We start from the raw sequence: 19,176 nt of genomic DNA on the forward strand, positions 1-19,176 counted from the left end.
TGATTTTTCTAAATTAAAATTTTTTAAAGATTTTATTAATTTATTCATGAGAGACACAGAGAGAGAGAGGGAGAGACACAGGCAGAGGGAGAAGCAGGCTCCATGCGGGGAGCCTGACGTGGGACTGGATCCTGGTCTCCAGGATCATGCCCTGGGCCAAAAGCAGGCGCCAAACAGCTGAGCCACCCAGCCTGCCTTTTTTTAAACTTAAACACACAAAAATAATTTTGTAATTCCACAAATCCTCTGGCAAATTCAGTAAAGGTGCATTTCTGAGCAGGATACCTAAGTAGTTTTGACTCCACACAAACCCTTATGCTCTTGTAGGTCTGTGCTAGAAGAGGAGGGCTGCAGAGGGCTCATGGTGAAGGATGCCATAGTTTTCTTGCTAGTCTGCTATTTGTCAGCCTCCACTACCAAGCTATCCTGCAGATCTATGGACTAGTGTGTTTGGAGTTTAAACTGGCTATTTGGTTTCCATATTAAAGTTCCTGACAAAGTTTGACCTTATATCACTACTTCAAGGATGGGTAATTACAGTTTGGGGCAATTCGTTTATACATCAAACCAAATGGAAGCAGTCTTTTCTTCAATGGCACGTAGACATTGAAATACTTGGCCTTTTTTTAAAAAGTCATTCAATCAGAGAGGGGTTTGAAGAGTAAAAGTGGAAACAATGGCATCGCCATTATTATTACAAGCAGAGGACTGTTTAAGAGGAAGACACATTTATATTTATATGTTCGTGGCTACAAGCCTATACTTTTCAGAAAAGCATGGCACCCAGTACACTATCGAGCACATATTCTGTACTAAATATTATTTGAATCGAAATAAGATTGTTTGGAAATAAGATTGTTTCCACCCTTCAAAGATTTATAAGCAAAAACAAAGAAGAAAACCTCTGTGCCTTTCTATACTTTATTTTATTAAATATTTTATTTATTTATTCATGAGAGACACAGAGAGAGAGAGGCAGAGACATAAGCAGAGGGAGAAGCAGGCTCCCTGCGGGGAGTCTGATGGGGGACTTGATCCCAGGACCCGGGGATCATGCCCCAAGCCAAAGGCAGATGCTCAACCACTGAGCCACCCAGGTGTCCCTTTATTTTCTTTTGATACAAAAATTGGATGGTCATACAGCATATTACACTAAAATTTTATTTATAATCCTTTGATTATTATATCAATTTTATGTTGGAGAATGCACATACTTATTTTTCCTTTATATTCTAATTAGCACAACTTGGAAATGTATGGTCACAGTGCTTCTGCTTCTCCTCCCTCTCCCATTTCAGTTTTTCACATATGGGAAAGAAGATCTTCATCCCAATCATGATTACTGAGGCTCTGTCCCTGTTTAGCTACATATTTTATTCCAAGACTGCCATCTTTCAATAATTTCTTTTTTTTTTCAATAATTTCTTAAAGATGGCATTGTAACTGTAACCAAGTAGCTCTTATCCTGTGTCTGTTTTTCCAGGTTATTGTCCAAGGACTGGATTAGATGATATTTTAGGAAAGTCACCTCTGGAGTCCCTCTGAGTGGTTTCCAGAGATCATGGCTTTATTTAGCTTTTGGAAAACAATTTTGACTATAGTAAGTATGTGATTAGCATGATTGGCTTTAGGCAAAGTCACAAAGCAAATGACATTTTGCAACTTTTCTTCCTTTCTATTCATGATTAAGGACCAGGTAAAATAATAAATATTATGCATTATGATAGGTGTCAGATAACATTACAAAACTAAGCATTATGCTCGCCCTGCTTTTTTTTTTCTCACCTTTTGTAGTTATCTATGAGAAAACTTGAATAATTAGGAATGAGATTGTTCTTTAATAGAATCATGTGACAATACACTGCAATGGGCAACTAAAAATCTCTCCTCATGCCCCCATTACATTCCCTTCCCACTTCCTGTGATTATGGGCTCTCTTTCTGCAAGTCTCCTTCAAAACACTGCTCAAGGGAGTCATGGCTTTAGTCACATTTTTCTATCATTAACTCTCCACTCTGTTCTTAGAAGATCCACTAACATACAGAACATGCTATATTCAGTTATGAAGAATGTGCCAAAACCAATCATTACAATTAGAGAAATTCTAGGGCTATGTTACATTCAGGATAGGGAAGGTAGTATATTATACTCTCTATTTAGATTTAGTTAGGTTTTTTTTTTTTTAAGATTTTATTTATTCATGAGACACAGAGAGAGAGGCAGAGACACAGGCAGAGGGAGAAGCAGGCTCCCTGCGGGGAGCCTGATGCAGAACTTGATCCCAGGACCTCAAGATCATGGCCTGAGCCAAAGGCAGACGCTCAACCACTGAACCACCCAGGAAACCCTAGATTTAGTTTTTTTAAAATATCACTTATTTTCTTCCAGACACTAGTTGTTTTTCGTCCTGACTGGCTAGCTCTTCCTGTAGCCAGATCTCTTGGGTCAATGCCTTTCCTGATTAATTCATCTTTATTCCTACCTCTCAGTCTAGTGCTAAAGCTGTTTCTCTACTTCCTTTGTCTATGAGAAAGCAGAGCTCTATTTTTCTGGACCTTAGGTCAATTTTAGTTTCCTAGTTAAACCACTGGTCTGAGGCCACCAAATCCCATTTTTCAAGACCCAGTTCAAGTCTCCCCTCTGTGATGCCTTCCTGCCTACCTTGTCTAGAACTGATTTCATGATACTTGAAATTCCTTATATTTATTTCTTAATAGTGCTTATTTTATATATTACTCACTTGATGTTTATTGAACCCAAAAACTAAAAAAAAAAAAACATTGCCTATTGTATGACATTGCCTATTGTATTGTATTTATTTGTACAATAAATTAAATTGTATTAATTTAGTGGAGAAGACAGTATATATACAACTAACCATTATATGATTTTTTTTGGAGAGAGCAGCTCTTTTTTATTTTGTATACAATAAAATGGCCGTTTAATAATATTGGTATTTCCCACAGGAATTGTCACTTTAAAATTTAAGCACCAGAAACTTCAAATCTTTCCTGTTTTGTAAACTACTGGAATACACAAACATCTACCATTTTGACATTTATTCATCCATTGTATCTTAATTTTTAAAAAACTGAATATTTAAAATGCACTAAAGAAAATTACTTTCCCCTTTTCTTTTTAGATGAGTGCTCCAAAAGTGGGGTAAATTCAGCTTCCTCACTGTATTTTCTTTTCTTTCTTTTTATGGTCACTCTGGTAACCATTAGAGTCACTGCCTTGGAAAACAGGATCCCGGTCCTGATCTTCTTGCTATTAGATGTCTGAAATGCTATGGAAAAGTGTATGAAAAAATAACTATGTGGATAGGAAAGGGAGGTATTTTTTATTTTTTTATTGTTGTTTTTCTTAAGATTTTTTTTTTCTTTGAGAGACAGAGAGCACAAGCAGTGGAGAGGGGCAGAGGGAGAGGGGGAGGCAGACTCCCCGCTGAGCAGGGAGCCCTACAAGGTGCTCAATCCCAGGACCCTGGGATCATGACCTGAGCTGAAGGCAGACACTTCACCGACTGAGCCACCCAGGCTCCCCAGGAAAGGGAGTTTTATAGAAAATTATAAGCTCAGAGGAATAGAGTGAATGAATGTATCCTTCAAGAATCAGTTTGGGGGCACTGTTCCTTCCTGGGCACCTCCCCTAAGCTTTCAGAATAGGTTTGGTCCCCTCTCTTCAATGCCTGGGTATCCCTCTACTGCAGCACTTACTGTATTATATACTGTAATACACTCATATGTCTGTCTCTTCAGCTATGCTGCAAATTCCTTGAAAAGAAGACTGTGCTTCTTTTCCAATACCTAATACTTAATGAAGTGCCTGCTGCATAATAGATAATTTTAAATGTCTTCTGAAATCATCATCATCATCAACAACAACAACAAAATGAGCGTGAAACTGCAAGCAGTTTTGTGTCGCAGAGTGTGAGAGGCATTGGAGAGGGCAACAGCAAGATGAAGATAAGGCTGGAAAGTAGTGAGGACAAAGTTGTGAAAGGCTGATTAGCCTATATAGTGGGTCATGTATATTATTCTTTTATATGCATATTTCTTGCTAGAATACATTCTTTAGAAGCAAAGGTTATATTTTATGTAATAGTATTTACTTCAGTATAAGGCATACTTCCTTGGACATAATAGATGTTCAGCAAAGGAGAGTTAAATCACCTGAAATGAGAACATCTACTGAAAGTACTTTGAAAATTATGCCATTATTCAGCTGTCATTGATTATTGATTGATAGCAAGGAGTGACTATTCTCTGCTCTAGATAGTGATGAAAGAAACATTCTTTTGGTCCATATTTTTTTCCTGAACCAAACCTATTTCCATTTTTAAATCATAGCACTATGAGCAAACTTAAAATACTGAAATAGATACTTTTTGTTTGTGGCAAATTCTGGATTCTCCACTCATAAAAAAGTATCTGATATGATTAAAACAAACTAATATGGGTTTTTTGGTTGTTTTTTTACATAAGGTTTTTACAATATGTGCTGTCATGAATATAGAGTCTTTCAAATTGTCTGTCTTTGACCTTAGCCAGACAAGATATAAAAAACTACTTGGCTGGCTACAGCTGCAATTCTGTGGTGAGAATTGATTTACATAGTAATGTAGCTAAAGTATTGGAAGATAGAATTTGATTCAGTATGACACTGGTAACTGTTTAACAACTGGCTTTCTAGAAAGGAAGATACAAATAAGGAAACCCTGATTCGTAGTATTTGTTGATTTCAGTGATATAAATACTTCCTTATGGTCTACTCCAAAGTACTCACATAAAATATCAAAAATATGTGGTTGGGAAGAGATGCTGACAATCAGTTCATTTGAACCTGTAGGAGCCAGCCCAACACATTGTTAATTTGATGTTAAAAATAACTATTGTAATTTTAAAAAGTTTAATGCACATCTATTTGCATGTGCAACAGTCATCTAAATGCTTTACATGGTGTATTTCATTTAATTTACACAACAGCCTATAAGATTAGTTCTATTTTATAATCCCCACTTACAGGAATCTGTATTTCAGAAAGGTTAAGCAATTTGCTTACATTACACAGATAGGTAGAAGTGGAGCATAGATTCACACATAGACAATTTGATGCCAAAGCCTATTCACCCACCACGATACTTCTTTCAGGATAAAAAAAATTAGGTTATGGTTAGCATAGTTTCCACGTTAAATGTATTCATATTTAATGCATATATATATATAATTCTTTAAAAAGTTGAAGTAAATGATAGTTCTATGAATTTGCAATGTCCAACTAAATACTTCTTGCATAACCAGTCAAAACAAAGTGATTAATCTCAGCAGAAAAACTATACAAAAAGGAAAACAATCTAAGTAATTATAAGTTTGTATAATGAAAAAAATGATAGAAATTTTACCATTTTGAAATCTTAAAAAGATTTCTTGAGGGAAGGTTAATTGAAAAGAATCACAATTATTTTTTTAAAAGAGCTGTTATTTACGATTGCATGAATTCCAAAACTAATAGACTCTTGCTTTTATTTCAGCAGCAAAGAGTGTTTTAATAGATGCAGAAAATTTATTAGAACATCAAATGGATGTTGTAAATAGCTGAACATTCCCACTTGGTTTTCTAACACTGAGGGCTCAAGAAAAAGGTTATTTTTGACTGGCTAAATGTGCAGAAAATGTAATAGTACATTAATAAGGTAAGATTTTAAAATGAAAAAGAAGAGAGAGCAGATAAAACTGTGAGTGTCTAAAAAGACAAGATGGCTCTAAACTTTGGCATCACTTTAGAAGATTTCAAAGTAAGACCTGCCACTACCCTTAAGGCAAATAGACAAGTAAGTATGGCCAAGGCTGAAATTGTGAGAGGGCCTTATGTACTGGGGGAAAGGTCAGAACTTTAGCACTGCAGGAAAGCAAGTTGTGTTTTGGAAGTAGACATAAGCTGAAAAACCAGTTTGGAGATAAACTATAAAGAATGTTGTATGCCCAGCTGAAGAGCATGTATTTTATTCTGTAAGTACCAAAGAATCTAAAGAAGTTCTTACAGAAGTAATAATAGGATTAATATTTTAAGACAAAAAGCCTTATGGTAGTGTTGGGTAGAAGTTGAGGGGAGATGAATAAAAGGATTAATTTATTACGGTATTCTCAGACGTGATAAAGGCCTAGAATAAAGCTGAGATACTATGGGTAAAGAATGAGAATTAATTTCAGGGTTATGTTTGATGTAAAATTAACAAGATTTGGTGAATGTCTACATTCGGGTTGGATTTGGGAGAAAGAGTGAAAAAGAGAAAAAGTTAAGAACATGAAGAGTTTCTAGGTTAGGAAATTGGGTAGGTAACGATGTTATTAATGACAACTGAGAATAAGGTGATGATTTATAATTTGAAGTATTTGCACATACACTGTATCATTTAAGATTATATTTATATTATAAATGACCATTAAAGCTTTGCTGAACGGTTAACTGCACATATGGATATACATGCCATCATGGTTTTCCAAAATATTTTCCCACCTAGTGCTTTTTAGTGACTTGGTAAATGAGTTATTTATGTTACAACCGTATTTGTTCTATTTATTTATTTATTTATTTAACCATATTTGTTTTAAATATTTTTAACAATGATGGTATTTTCTTCTCTAACCTCTGTATTTGGTTTAAGTTTTTGTGTTAGTGGTTCTTATTAAGTCTTTAAGAACTATTTATTATCTTGTCAGTCCGGAAGTTTCAGGTTTAGCATATTTATACATCATTTATGTAATTTATTAAAAGACATAAGAGAAAAACTGCCTCATCAAACATCAGGTCCTACCATTAAACTTAAAAGATGTTAAAACTGGTAATATTTAAAGTCAGGCTATATATATTAGTCCTTAAACAATCCATAGTTTTTAAGTAATAGTGTGATGGAGATCTAAAAAAGAGTGTGTTTTTAGAAAACTAGTAAGACGAGGAAACAAACACCAAATTACAGATCAATCTAGAATCACCAAGCTATGGCATTAAATAGGAAGCTTGTTCTTGGGGTACCTCCCTGGTTCAGTTGGTAGAGCATGCTACTCTTGATCTCGGGGCCGTAAGTTTGAGCCCCACGTTAGGGACAGAGTTTACTTAAAAAAAAAGGAAGCAAGCAAGCAAGCAAGTTCCCAATATTATGTTAGCGCACAGTTAGCTAATAAGCGAGTTGGTCCTCATGGGCTGATCACAAGCATGGAACAGATTGCATTAGTATGGAATGCAGAATTGTGGAAAGCCTGAGGTTAAAAAAAAAAAAAAAAAAGGAATGGAATTCGAGATACATAGAAGTAGGGCTTGGAGAACTCACTGATGCAAATTTGAACAACTGCCCTGTTCTCATTGTTAGTGTGGATGAAGTGCTTATACTGCAAGGCTCTCTACAAATTTAAGCAAATATTTCTCTGGAGGAATTTACAAGCTAAAATAATAGCAAATGCCAGAACTGGAATCACAATATATTAAAGAGTATTTACAAGACAAGAGGCTGATGAACATCTATCTCATTACCTAAAGTAGTAAGCTAGTCCTATCTTGCCATATATGCTCACTTTGGTTCTAAAATTAGGATTCCTCTTGTATGTTATTGTGGTTTTTACGAATTTTTACCAGAGAACATAAACCTGACCAACTCCGAAACAATCATCAAGGGGAGTGAGGTTTTTGATGATTGAACAGTAATCACAAGTTTCTTAATAAACATGTATATAATAATAATATTTTGAAAACCATTTTCTTTTTTATAGGATTATGTAATTGAAAAAAAAAATCAGAACTGACTTGAAATAACAAATTATTCCCAAGGCAGAAAAAAAAAAGAGAAAAATAATATCCACACAATTTATTAGGTAGGAGTCGGAACTGTATCATTATTTATGATTAAAAACCTGGAATAGGGGCAGCCTGGGTGGCTCAGCGGTTTAGCGCTGCCTTCAGCCCAGGGCCTGATCCTGGGGACCGAGGATCGAGTCCCATAACGGGATCCCTGCGTGGAGCCTGCTTGTGTCTCTGCTTCTCTCTCTCTCTCTCTCTCTCTCCCCCTCGGTCTCTCATGAATAAATAAATAAAATCTTAAAAAAAAAAAAAAAAAAACACCTGGAATAGTTGAAACATACACTTTTTATCTTTAAGTTATTTTATCCACAATATTGGGGACGGAAACCCCACAGCACACATGAAAACGATTTCTCCTCAGTTTTGGAGCGATTAATAATTATCTGGATAATTATTTCCACATTTCCCCCCCCCCTGAAATATTCAGATAGTTAGATACCAATGCCTTCTTGCCCCTAAACGCACTTAATTAGTGAGGTGGAAATCTGATTTCAAATGCCACCGGGATGAGTAAGAGCATTTTTAAAAGTTTTTCCAGACACAGAGTAATTTGGTCCGGGGCTCACAAAAACCACACTGTTTTTTTTTGTTTTTTTTTTTCTTTTCTGGAGAAGACGCTCCAGATCAACTGTGGCGAAGCCGCTTCTGAGGAGAACAGAATCTTAGAATTTTAAAAACAAAGTCGTCTGCGTTCTCTAACGTAGAGATTCTTTTTCCCCTTAATTCTACCAGAGGGAAGAAAATATTTAGAACAGCTATAGTCCCGGCACCGGCAAGAGGCGCTAAAAATAAACGCCGTAACGGCTCGGGAGGCTCCGTGCTTTGAGGGAGAGGCGACCGGAGCTCGCGGATTTAAGGAAGCGAGGGGGCGGCGCCGGAGGGCTGGGGGCGTGTCGGGGGCGTGTCGGGGGCGTGGCTTCCCCTGAGGCTGGGGCCGAAGTCCGCCTCAGGGGGCGTGTCAGGGGCGGGACCGGGGCGAGGGGCGGGGCTGAGGAGGAGCCGCCCGGAACGCGCTGAAAGACCAGCCCCCACCAGAACGCGGGGCAGAGGACCTCCGCCCGCCGTCATGTCGCTGTCGCGCTGCGCGGCGCGGGGCGCCCAGCTCGGGGAGGCTGATGCCCGCGTAGCGCCTCCCGGGGACCCTGATGATGCCCCACCCCCCAGTAGTAAGCGGCCCCGTCTACAGGGGCCCGGCAGTGCCTCTGAGGGGGAGTGGAGGCTCCCTTCGGCACCTCGCTTGTCTGAGGCGGAAAAAGTCTGGCCGTCGCCGCCCAGAGCCTTCAGGGCGCCGCTTGTGTCAGCTGCCGCGCTTCTGGATCCCTCCACGGACGCGCGTGCGGGGAGCCCAGTCAGTGGGGCGCACGTGTGTAACCTGGCGAGGTGCCAGGACGGCAAGCGTGAGAAGAGCAGTCGCGCGCAGCCTCTGCCCTCAGCAAGTCCAGAGGGGGGCGTGAGGGCTCCCGGAGGGTCTCGTGAGGCGGGGCCGCGCGGCCCCGAGGCCCAGGGCGGGCCGCTTCCGTCCGCCGCCGCCGCGCGCTGTGTCCCTGGATGCGCGGAAAGGGCGGATGGAGGACAGTACTCGGTCCGAGGGAGAGACGGCGTTCAGGAAGGCCGCGGTTACGTAAAACAGACAGAAAACCTATTCTTGGGTATTACCCTCTGCAGGGAAATCAAATCAACGTGTCATGACACGAAGAGCAGGTGTCGAGCCGACACTGTTAGGCCAGCAAATAGGAAAGAAAATAACGTTTCTGCATCTACGTTACATGTATCGAAATCTCCAAACCAGCCCAGCATGGAAATTGCCAGACCCAGCTATTTTAGAGATCGCAGCACAATAAGTATCCCTGAGTTTCCAACGGATTTAAATAGCAAAATGTCCTCTGTCTATTTAAAGGGAATTGCAAAGAAAGAGAATGACAAAAACGAGGCATATGTTAGGGATTTCACAAACATTTACTGGTCCCAAAATAGACCTGATGTTAAGAAGCAAAAGTTACAGGATGGTAAAAACATTGCGGATGCCGAGGGAGAAAATATTTTTTCTGCATGCTATGAAAGTAACCACCAGTCACTCAGCAACCAAAATATTTGTGTGAGAAAAGAAGACTTGATCAGTTTCAACTACTATAACCACAGTAGCATCAAATCTGATGTAACAGGCTCCGAAAAGAGTATCACTAGGATACTAGGGAATGCAAACTCGAAAGAAGCAGAAACATGCTTGGACATTGACATGTTTACCAGATTAGAGAAATCTCAGAGCCGGGACTATGACATTAAACACGTTTTGGAAAAGAGGGAAGGTTGTCTGGTTATAGAAACTTACAAGACTCAAAGTGAAAATGTTAAAAAAACTGGAGAAAAATCGAATTTTCTACAATTATTAGAAATAGATCTTTTAAGCAAAGAAGGTTATCACCATGCAGATGCCGTAAATACATGTGAAAAACAATTAAAGCCTCTCATGATTGGAACACTTGGTAGCCAAAATGCTTTAATGATTTTTTTCGGGTTAAAGGGTGAAGGAGAAAATAATAATATGGTAGAGTTAAGATATTATACGGCACAAGAAGGCTCTCATTTAGGCAATATTTTTGAGAGTCTCATTATGGCAATTTTTTATTTTCGTGAAAATATTTCAGGAAATCGAAAAGGTGACAATATTTTAACCTGGTATGAAATTTTCAAAGATAAGAGACAAATTAGTCTTCAAAATCTAATAACTAAGATTATGAATGTCAATAGAAAGAATATGTTAAGCATACATTTGCAAACCAGTGTCTCAAAACCTCTAAATAGTATATTGAAAACCAACATAGCTTCTTTGCTTAATAGCTTTGACTCTTTAAAAAGAATTGAAAATGGTTCTAAATTAGAGGAGAAATGCATTGCCAAGTCGATAATGCCTTTGCATTATTCAAAAAATATTCTAGAGGAAAATCATACTGTAAATCTAGGAAGGATTTCAACTTTTTCAAGACAATTAGGAGATATGAAACCTATATTAGAAAAAAGAAAGTTATTTAAAAGTGATCAAATTTTTGAAGAATGTAAGAAAAAACCCATAAATTCTTTCATTCTGACAACTAAAAACAAACCTTTTCCAACTTTTGAAACATACAAAAAAATTCCTCTTTCAATGGATTTTGATGACGGGGATGAAATTTCTTTGACAAAAGAAATTTATGAGACTAAGAATTGTCCTGAACAATTTACAAATGATGAAAATTGGGCTCACCGTAGTCCTAATACTGTTGAAACACTTAAGTCTAGTTCTATATTTAAACGGAACAGCCACAGATATACTAATGAAAAATTTTATAAAATAAATATGTACAATCAAAATTTAGATATTGAAAGAAAACTGGAGCGTAATAAGATAAGTAGCTTTAATTTTAAGTGCCTATTTGAAGATTTCTTCAATACTAGGCAACAGGCCATACCAACAAACCACAATGTAAAACATAGTGAACAAACCAATCCTAGGAGTGTAACTGAATTGCTAAATTTTGGGAGCTTGCAAAGTGAGACCAAAGAAAAAAAACATGACTCCATTTTGAAGGCAGAAGCAAATGAAACGGCACAAAGTTTAACAAACAGTGTTGAAGTTAACAAAGACACTAAGGTAGAAAAGGAAGAGAAAAATAATTTTTACTCAATGGATGGCACGTTTTCTGTGCAACCAGTTTCACTAATGAGTAAAGTGAATGCGGAAGAAACTAAGTATGTTCATCAAAATAATGAAGCTGATAGAAATGAAGATGAGGGTGTTTTGCAAGAAAGTGAGTTAGCTAATTCAAAGCACTTTCATCCAAAGAATGACTCTTCAGAATGTGTTATTCATCAGTTTGAAACTGATTTGAGTCTAGGGAACAATGAATGTTTTCAGGACTTAAATGCTGAGTGTTTATCAACAGAAGCTCTGACAATAGCAAACGATTTTGAGATGAAGAGTAAATTTGATTTAGTACTTGCAGAACTTCATATGTTTCATGAAATCAGTCAGGAAAGCAAAAATCTAAGTGCTGTAGGAACACACAATGGGCAAGAGATTTACTTTAGAGAAAATAACGATATTAAGGAGGTAAAAGTGGAGATAAAAAAAGATTTGCCAACAGTTACAGTCAACAAAATATGTGAGTCTTCTTTGCTCTGTGATACTCCTAAGAGACACCAAAGTTCATTTAAATGGGAAAGAGCACCGGATCACGGAGAACAGGAAGTTCCAAATGAATATAGCCGTCCAAGAACATTGGACGAAGAATTGCTTTATCCCATTTCCAAGGAAGGTATGAAATTAGTTTTAAATGTTTTTTCCTTGGGACTCCTGGGTGGCTCAGTGGTTGAGCATCTGCCTTTGGCTCAGGTCACGGTCCCGGGGTCCTGGGATCGAGTCCCACATCGGGCTCCCCTGCAAGGAGCCTGCTTCTCCCTCTGCCTGTGTCTCTGCCTCTCTCTGTGTGTCTCTCATGAATAAGTGAATAAAGTCTTTAAATAAAATAAAATGTTTTTTTTTTCTCATGATAAAAAACTTGCTGCTTTTGTTTCTGGATAGGCCAATAATATAATTTTGTGAACAAAGGAGAGAGGAGTAAAGAGTAAGACAGTATTTACTGACGCACATTATTTTCCTATGAAAGGCTGTTCAAACATTAAATAATATCCTGAAGTAGAAGGTCACAAGTGATGAAATTTTTAAAAGGAGCCTTGATGATTCCTGCTTCATGTATCTCAATATGAGAAGCCAATAGGAGGAAACATTTTTGAGACAATAATTTGTTGATGGTATTAACATTTTATGTAAAAGTTGCTTTTTGCTGTAACGTATTGATTTTTATTTTCAGATTGCGAGAAACCTTCACCTAAAAGGTCTGCTTTTTTCTCCGATGAACTTGAGGAAAAATTTAATTATTTGCTGAAGGGAGGTAAGATTTTTGGTTATTTTCTAGAATACCTTCTGAGATGATTATTGCATTTTGTATTTTTAGCATGAGGAGAGTATACTCAGGTTGTTAGAATATAAGTACAAAGATGTAGCACTTTTGTAACCATTAATAGTTTACGGATGCAAATTCTGATAGTTAAAAATCAGCTAAAAATTAAAATGCCATTTAGAATATTCCTGGGGAGTGTGCTCTACAAAACTGTTTCAATATTCGCAGTGATGCATTGCAGCAACTTTGTGATGAAGACAGGTATTGTGTGTGTCTGATACACACATCTAATGTGTGTAACATTAACTGGCAAAACCAAAAAAGACATTTATCTAAGATAGATTATCACTGATGAGATGCTACTCCCAATTACATATTTATTTATCTATATTCTCCAGTCTTTAAATATTATGGGGCTCTCTATATGGATATTTTATTTAGTAATTAAAAATTATTATCATTTAGGGGCACCTGAGTAGCTCAGTGGTTGAGCGTCTGCCTTCAGCTCAGGTTGTGATCCCTGGATCCTGGGATTGAGTCCTGCCTCTGGGTCCCTTCAGGGAGCCTGCTTCTCTCTCTGCCTATGTCTCTGCCTCTCTGTGTCTCTCATGAATAAATAAATAAAATCTTTAAAAAAATTATCATTTAGATATTTAAAAAATTTTTAAAGATTTTTAAAAAATGTATTTATCTTAATTAATATTAATTCCATTCCTTGGAAGACCAAAAGCCCCTAGGTAGTTTCTTCTCCCCTGAATAAAGGGAAGGATTGAGAGAACAACACTCTATGATACTCCAAGCAAAGTCTGGAAAGGATATGGGTTGTTTCTTCTAGGACAAACTGAAAGGAAGAGATTGGGTTTAGGAATGTATTTTGAAAGAGAAAGGAAGAACATTAGGGATCACGTACTCATATTGTCATCATGGTCACAATTGTGGTAGTGAAATGGCTATATGAGGAAAATTGAAGTATGTGCAGAAATTGGAACAGAAATGTTATATTTGTTGGGAATATCTGAACCCATAATAACTCTATTGTACCTTCACCAGGAAAAGAGCCTCATCATGAAATATGAAAAATAATACAATAGCCAGAATTATTTAGTACTGTGTTAGGACAGTCATCTTGGATTTGGTTTCAAAGTGTGTAAAAAATGGAGTGATTTTCCTGAGACTTGGGAAAATTCATATTGTGAGGGAAAAGTTGGGAAATTGTGGGGAGTGCGGCTAGTAAACATGGACTATTTCTGCCTGGGTGGAGTGGATGCCTGCTTATGCCAGGTGGTTTTAAAGGCATTGGGAAAGGGCTGGTTCCCCAGTGGTGCTGAAATGTTTTTGATACCTACAAACTTACCATGATGCCTCCAGTTAAATGTCTACCAGTAATGTCTCCAGTGCATCCTGGTTCTTTCTTTCTCCTTTCTCTGTTTTTTTTTGTTTTGTTTTGTTTTGTTTTGTTTTAAGATTTTATTTACTTATTCTTAGAGAGAGAGAGAGAGAGAGAGAGAGAGAGGCAGAGACACAGGCAGAGGGAGGAGCAGGCTCCATGCAGGGAGCCCCACATAGGACTCATCCCAGGACCCAGGGATTATACTCTGAGCTGAAGGCAGATGCTCAATCACTGAGCCACCCAGGTGTCCTTTTATGACTTTTTTTTTCTTTTATGACTTTTTAAAACTGATTTTTAAACTTATTTTAAGATCAATTAGTTAACATAACACTGATTTTTAAAACGAATAATTTCTGGCAGTGTGCTTGAATGTTTAGAATCGTTAACTAATACAAAGTAATGAATCAATCTGGTGTACAATAATAAGAAAAGGGATCACAATTTATTTACAAGAGGTAGAAAATCCAAGGAGATGAAGAAGCATATCCTCAAAGCCACAACTAGGTGTCTGTTTAAGGGCATATGCTTTGCAAAGGCCTGTTGTTGATACAAATTGGTTTGGTGATTTCCTATGCATTGCAAAATTACCAGAAGTATCCGTCATATTGGACCATGAAAGAGGAAAGCTATTCTTTGAAAAATTAATCAAATAGACTAATCATGGCTTTGTTCTGAAATAATAATCTCATAATGAAGAAGTCCACTTAGCATAAATTGCTGAAATTATCTAATTTGTGAACAAATCTAGTGTATCAGAAATGATCCAACAATATTGTTTTATTTGGACAATCCCTTTTTCTTTAAAAACTGAAAAAATTAGTAATATGCTTTTTCTCTTATTTTTCTAATTCACTTTATCCTTTTAATGTTGAAAAAGTATCATAAACTGATTTATAGCTACTTTTCTGGTAAGTTGTTTTCTCCCTATTTATATATAGTTAAACTTTGTATTTTATTTCATTAATATTTACATAGATAAACACACAGATTGGTTCAGCTTAGTAGAAATTATGCTGTTTATCTTTTGTTAGAATTATTATTAGGTTGAATACACCATTTTATTCAAATGTGCTATTATATGAAGGTTCATACTAATTCCTTAAAGCTGGCTTAAAGCTTGATACATTCTTAGCTTTACATTTGGACCTCACTATTTTTTTAAATGCATTCTGAAAATTAGAGGAATTTTTGTATTTCAGTGTCAAGAATATTTAATCCAATGTGTTTGGTCAACCCATTGTTGTCCATGAAATGTTTTGAACTTTGTTGAGTATGATAATATGATGTTAAATAAAAATTTCAAAATCAGAGCCCTCCCTTTACTCATAATAGATGAAATACATTTGTACACTATTATTTATAATAATCTTTATTAGAAGCCAAATGAAATCATTAACAGGATAGCTTACTGTTTAGCTTCTAATAGTAAAATAATTTGGTTTTTAAAGCTACAACATCAAGCTAACTGTCTAGTTTTATTATTGTTGTTAAGTCAGACTGCCTGACTGGAATGCTGATTTTATTTAGTTGCTATTTTATGTGGGTAAGTCACTTAACTTTTTTTGTGCTGAGGTTTTCATATTTTAAAAATGGAGATTAAGTAAAGGATTAAGTAAACTAATTCAGTTAAAGCACTCAGTGACGGTAAATGTTGTTAGATGATGATAAGTAAGTAAAACTTTTTAAGCTAAGAAACCACAAGTAATTTTTATTCCTCATGCACTTTTATTGTCTTGTATTTTAGGTAGTAATTTTTCACATGGGATTTCAAGAGTACTACCTCTTAAGACATGCAGTCGACCAATCAGAATTGGTTTGTCAAGAAAAGCTAAGCTTAAACAACTTCATCCCTATCTGAAATAAATGTTTGAGAACTTAAAAGAAGACGCTGGACTTTAATATTTCAAAACATTTCACAAAATTTATAAATCTTTTGTCTGTTACTTTGGTTAAATGCTTTCTCCAAGATTGAGAGTTTTGAGCTTTATTTATTATGAAGTATGGAGAGGGTTTGTGTGTGTATGTGTGAATGATCTAATTACCTTTATTTGTTATAAAATATTTCATTGATGTTTTCATATTATATTACAATACATACATTAAAGGCTTTACATGATCTCATAAAACATGTCAACTTATTATTTTTCATGATATACGTGTATAACGCTTTTATGGAGAAGAGTGATAACCTTTATAGGTTTTCTCAGAAGGATCTGTAATTCATAAAAAGGTAGCAAAGCATTGCTTTAATCCACTTCCCTTATTTTTCAAGTGAAAAATGAGGTGCAAAGATAATGGGTTTTTTAAGGACCAAAATTAGTGTCAGGACTGGGACAGAGGCACTCCCTGAAGAATTCTTTCCTACTTTTCTCTGCATTCACTTTATAATTTTTATTTCTCCCCCTAGAGTCTATCTTTGGCCCCAGAATAGAATTAGGATTGTGTAGTTAATACCTACTCTTAACTTATTCACTCAAAAAAACAGCTATATCTTAATACTACCATGTGTTAAGCTCAGAGATAGAATATAGAAGAAAACATGTATAAGATCCTGCCTTATGGAACTTATTTTCTCTGCTTGAGATTGGTGAAGAAATGGCGAACATACATAATTTAAAGGTAGCCATCAGTAGAATAATACTTTTCAAAACACTATACAGAGAAGTAACAATAAAATGGATTACTTAACAAAAAGTAAGGAAAAAAGGAGGCATCAAGGAAACATTAAAAATCAAAGCATACAATACAGAAGGGGAGACTAAATGTATCAATTCACAAAACTTATGTGACTGGATTAAATTATCTTATTACAAGCCATGGTTTTAAATACTCTAAAAATATCTCAAGCTCAGCTGTATTCTTTAATTACCACTCTCCAACCATATGCTTTCCAACTTCAATATCTTGCTCTGATTTCTTTTTTCCCCCGTAGAACTCACCACCTTCTCAAACACCATAAATATCTTGCTATAATGAATGCAAGTTCCTTGAAGGCAAGATTGTTTCCTCTCCACCTACTAATAGATCCCAAGAACTTACAAGTACCTGCCCTTTGTGAGTATCCATAAAATATGGAATGAATGAATGAATTTCTACACCAGCTCATAATGCTTTTGTCCTTTTGAATTCCTTTTTTAAAGATTTTATTTACTTGAGAGAGAGAGAGAAAGAAAGCAAGCAAGCAAGCAAGCATAAGTGGAGGGAGAGGCAGAGGAAGAAGCAGATTCTCCGCTGAGCAGGAAGGAGCCACCCTGAGATTCTGACCTGAGCGGAAGTCAAATGCTTAAACTACTGGGTCACCTAGGGGCCCCCTTTAGAATTCTTAATAGTTTATGACATTGGGCAAGTCGTCCTATCTAAAAAGGGGATAATACGGACGTCTCCGTGGCTCAGTGGTTAAGCATCTGCCTTCAGCTGAGGGCATGAGCCCTGAGCCCTGAGAATTGAGTACCGCATCAGGCTCCCTGCATGGAGCCTGCTTCTCCCTCTGCTTGTGTCTCTGCCTCTCTCTCTCTGTGCCTCTCGTGAAATAAACAAAATAAATAAAATCTTAAAAAAATAAAATGGGGATAACAAAAGCTCATGGGGTCATTGTGAAGTTTAAATGAGCTAATATACCTTATGTATTTATAATAGCTCTGATACTTGGTAACTTCTCAATAATGAATTATAATGTTCTGACACATAGTTACTACTCATTGATTAATAACTATTTAGAGTGGTTGACATTTTCTTGAAAATTTTTTTGAACAATGAATTAGACTAGTTCCAGGAATATGCCTATTCTTGGAGTCTTATGAAAATGTTTCTGTTACTTTTTTCCTACAAGGGTCCTCATCTATCTCATTTTTCTTCTTTTTATAAGCCCCATTTGGATTTTTTTCTTTTATCTTTATACAAGGCAGATCTCATCACAAAAGATTTATCTGGACAAACCATGGTCCTTCTCCCCTTTCTCTGTTGCTGTGTATGAATATTGAATTTTGTTCTCCTATCTATTTCTCAAAGGCAAAATTATGTGCTTCCAGTCTTCTTTTTAATATTTAGGAGCCTTTTATAGATACTTCCATCCTTTCTTTAATTAAATGGTGTAGAAACTTAACAAAATGGAGTTTTTTGGGAATAGAAGAGAATTGCAATTCAAGACATGCATGCTATGGCAAAATTATAGGCAAGTCTGGAGAACAGAGGCAAGAAACACTGTTTTATAGAGGAAAGAGAGAAGTTGGAAGGGGCTATCAAACAAAAAGTACACAGGGATAACTGGGAAGTCAAAGTGTAGTGGCTTTTCTTTTCTTAAAGATTTTATTTATTTATTCATGAGGCACAGAGAGAGAGAGAGAGGCAGAGACACAGGCAGAGGGAGAAGCAAGCTCCATGAGGGAGCCTGACGTGGGACTTGATCCCGGGTCTCCCGGATCACGCCCTGAGCTGAAGGCGGCGCTAAACCGCTGAGCCACCCGGCTGCCCTGTAATGGCTTTTTATTGGCAAGTTGTGGCTGTCTCTTCTTGGCTAGGCTTTTTTTTTTTTTTTTTTAAGATTTATTTATTTATTTATGATAGACACAGAGAGAGAGAGAGAGAGAAAGAGAGAAAGAGAGAGAGAGGCAGAGACACAGGCAGAGGGAGAAGCAGGCTCAATGCCGGGAGCCTGATGCGGGACTTGATCCTGGGACTCCAAGATCACGCCCTGGGCCAAAGGCAGGCGCCAAACCGCTGAGCCACCCAGGGATCCCCTCTTGGCTAGGCTCTTGTTGGCAAGGAGAAAATTTTTCTTCCTCCTACAAGGGTAGTAAAATACAGGCTTCTCTCCATTGGGAATACAAAATACGCTCTTACTGTTGAGATTCACAATTGATAACCAGGAGTAAGGCATAAAGGATCTTTCCCTTCTGGCCTCCTTACTCTCTCTCTCTCTCTCTTTTTAAGATTTCTTTATTTTACAGAGAGAGAGAGAGTAGAGGAAGAGCACAGTGGAGGGAATGGCAGAGGGAG

At 37.0% G+C, this 19,176-nt stretch overlaps 1 protein-coding gene across 1 annotated transcript; it reads left to right on the forward strand.

The window, feature by feature from the left end:
• Positions 1 to 8,889: 8,889 nt before the first annotated feature.
• RAD51AP2 (RAD51 associated protein 2) lies at positions 8,890 to 16,065 on the forward strand. The gene is made up of 3 exons (XM_077844063.1): positions 8,890 to 12,146; positions 12,702 to 12,782; positions 15,926 to 16,065. The coding sequence occupies exons 1-3, from the start codon at positions 8,921 to 8,923 to the stop codon at positions 16,042 to 16,044; spliced, it is 3,426 nt and encodes a 1,141-aa protein (XP_077700189.1). The 5' UTR covers positions 8,890 to 8,920; the 3' UTR covers positions 16,045 to 16,065.
• Positions 16,066 to 19,176: the final 3,111 nt, after the last annotated feature.

This window comes from Canis aureus, chromosome 12 (assembly GCF_053574225.1).
Source record: "Canis aureus isolate CA01 chromosome 12, VMU_Caureus_v.1.0, whole genome shotgun sequence".
Lineage (NCBI taxonomy): Eukaryota > Metazoa > Chordata > Mammalia > Carnivora > Canidae > Canis > Canis aureus.

Bases quoted from the DNA above. Each gene is read 5' to 3' on its own strand.
- RAD51AP2 (XM_077844063.1), top strand. From the start codon at position 8,921: ATGTCGCTGTCGCGCTGCGCGGCGCGGGGCGCCCAGCTCGGGGAGGCT. The intron at 12,147-12,701 runs GTATGAAATTAG...TTTTATTTTCAG, and splicing joins TTATCCCATTTCCAAGGAAG to ATTGCGAGAAACCTTCACCT. The intron at 12,783-15,925 runs GTAAGATTTTTG...CTTGTATTTTAG, and splicing joins TAATTATTTGCTGAAGGGAG to GTAGTAATTTTTCACATGGG.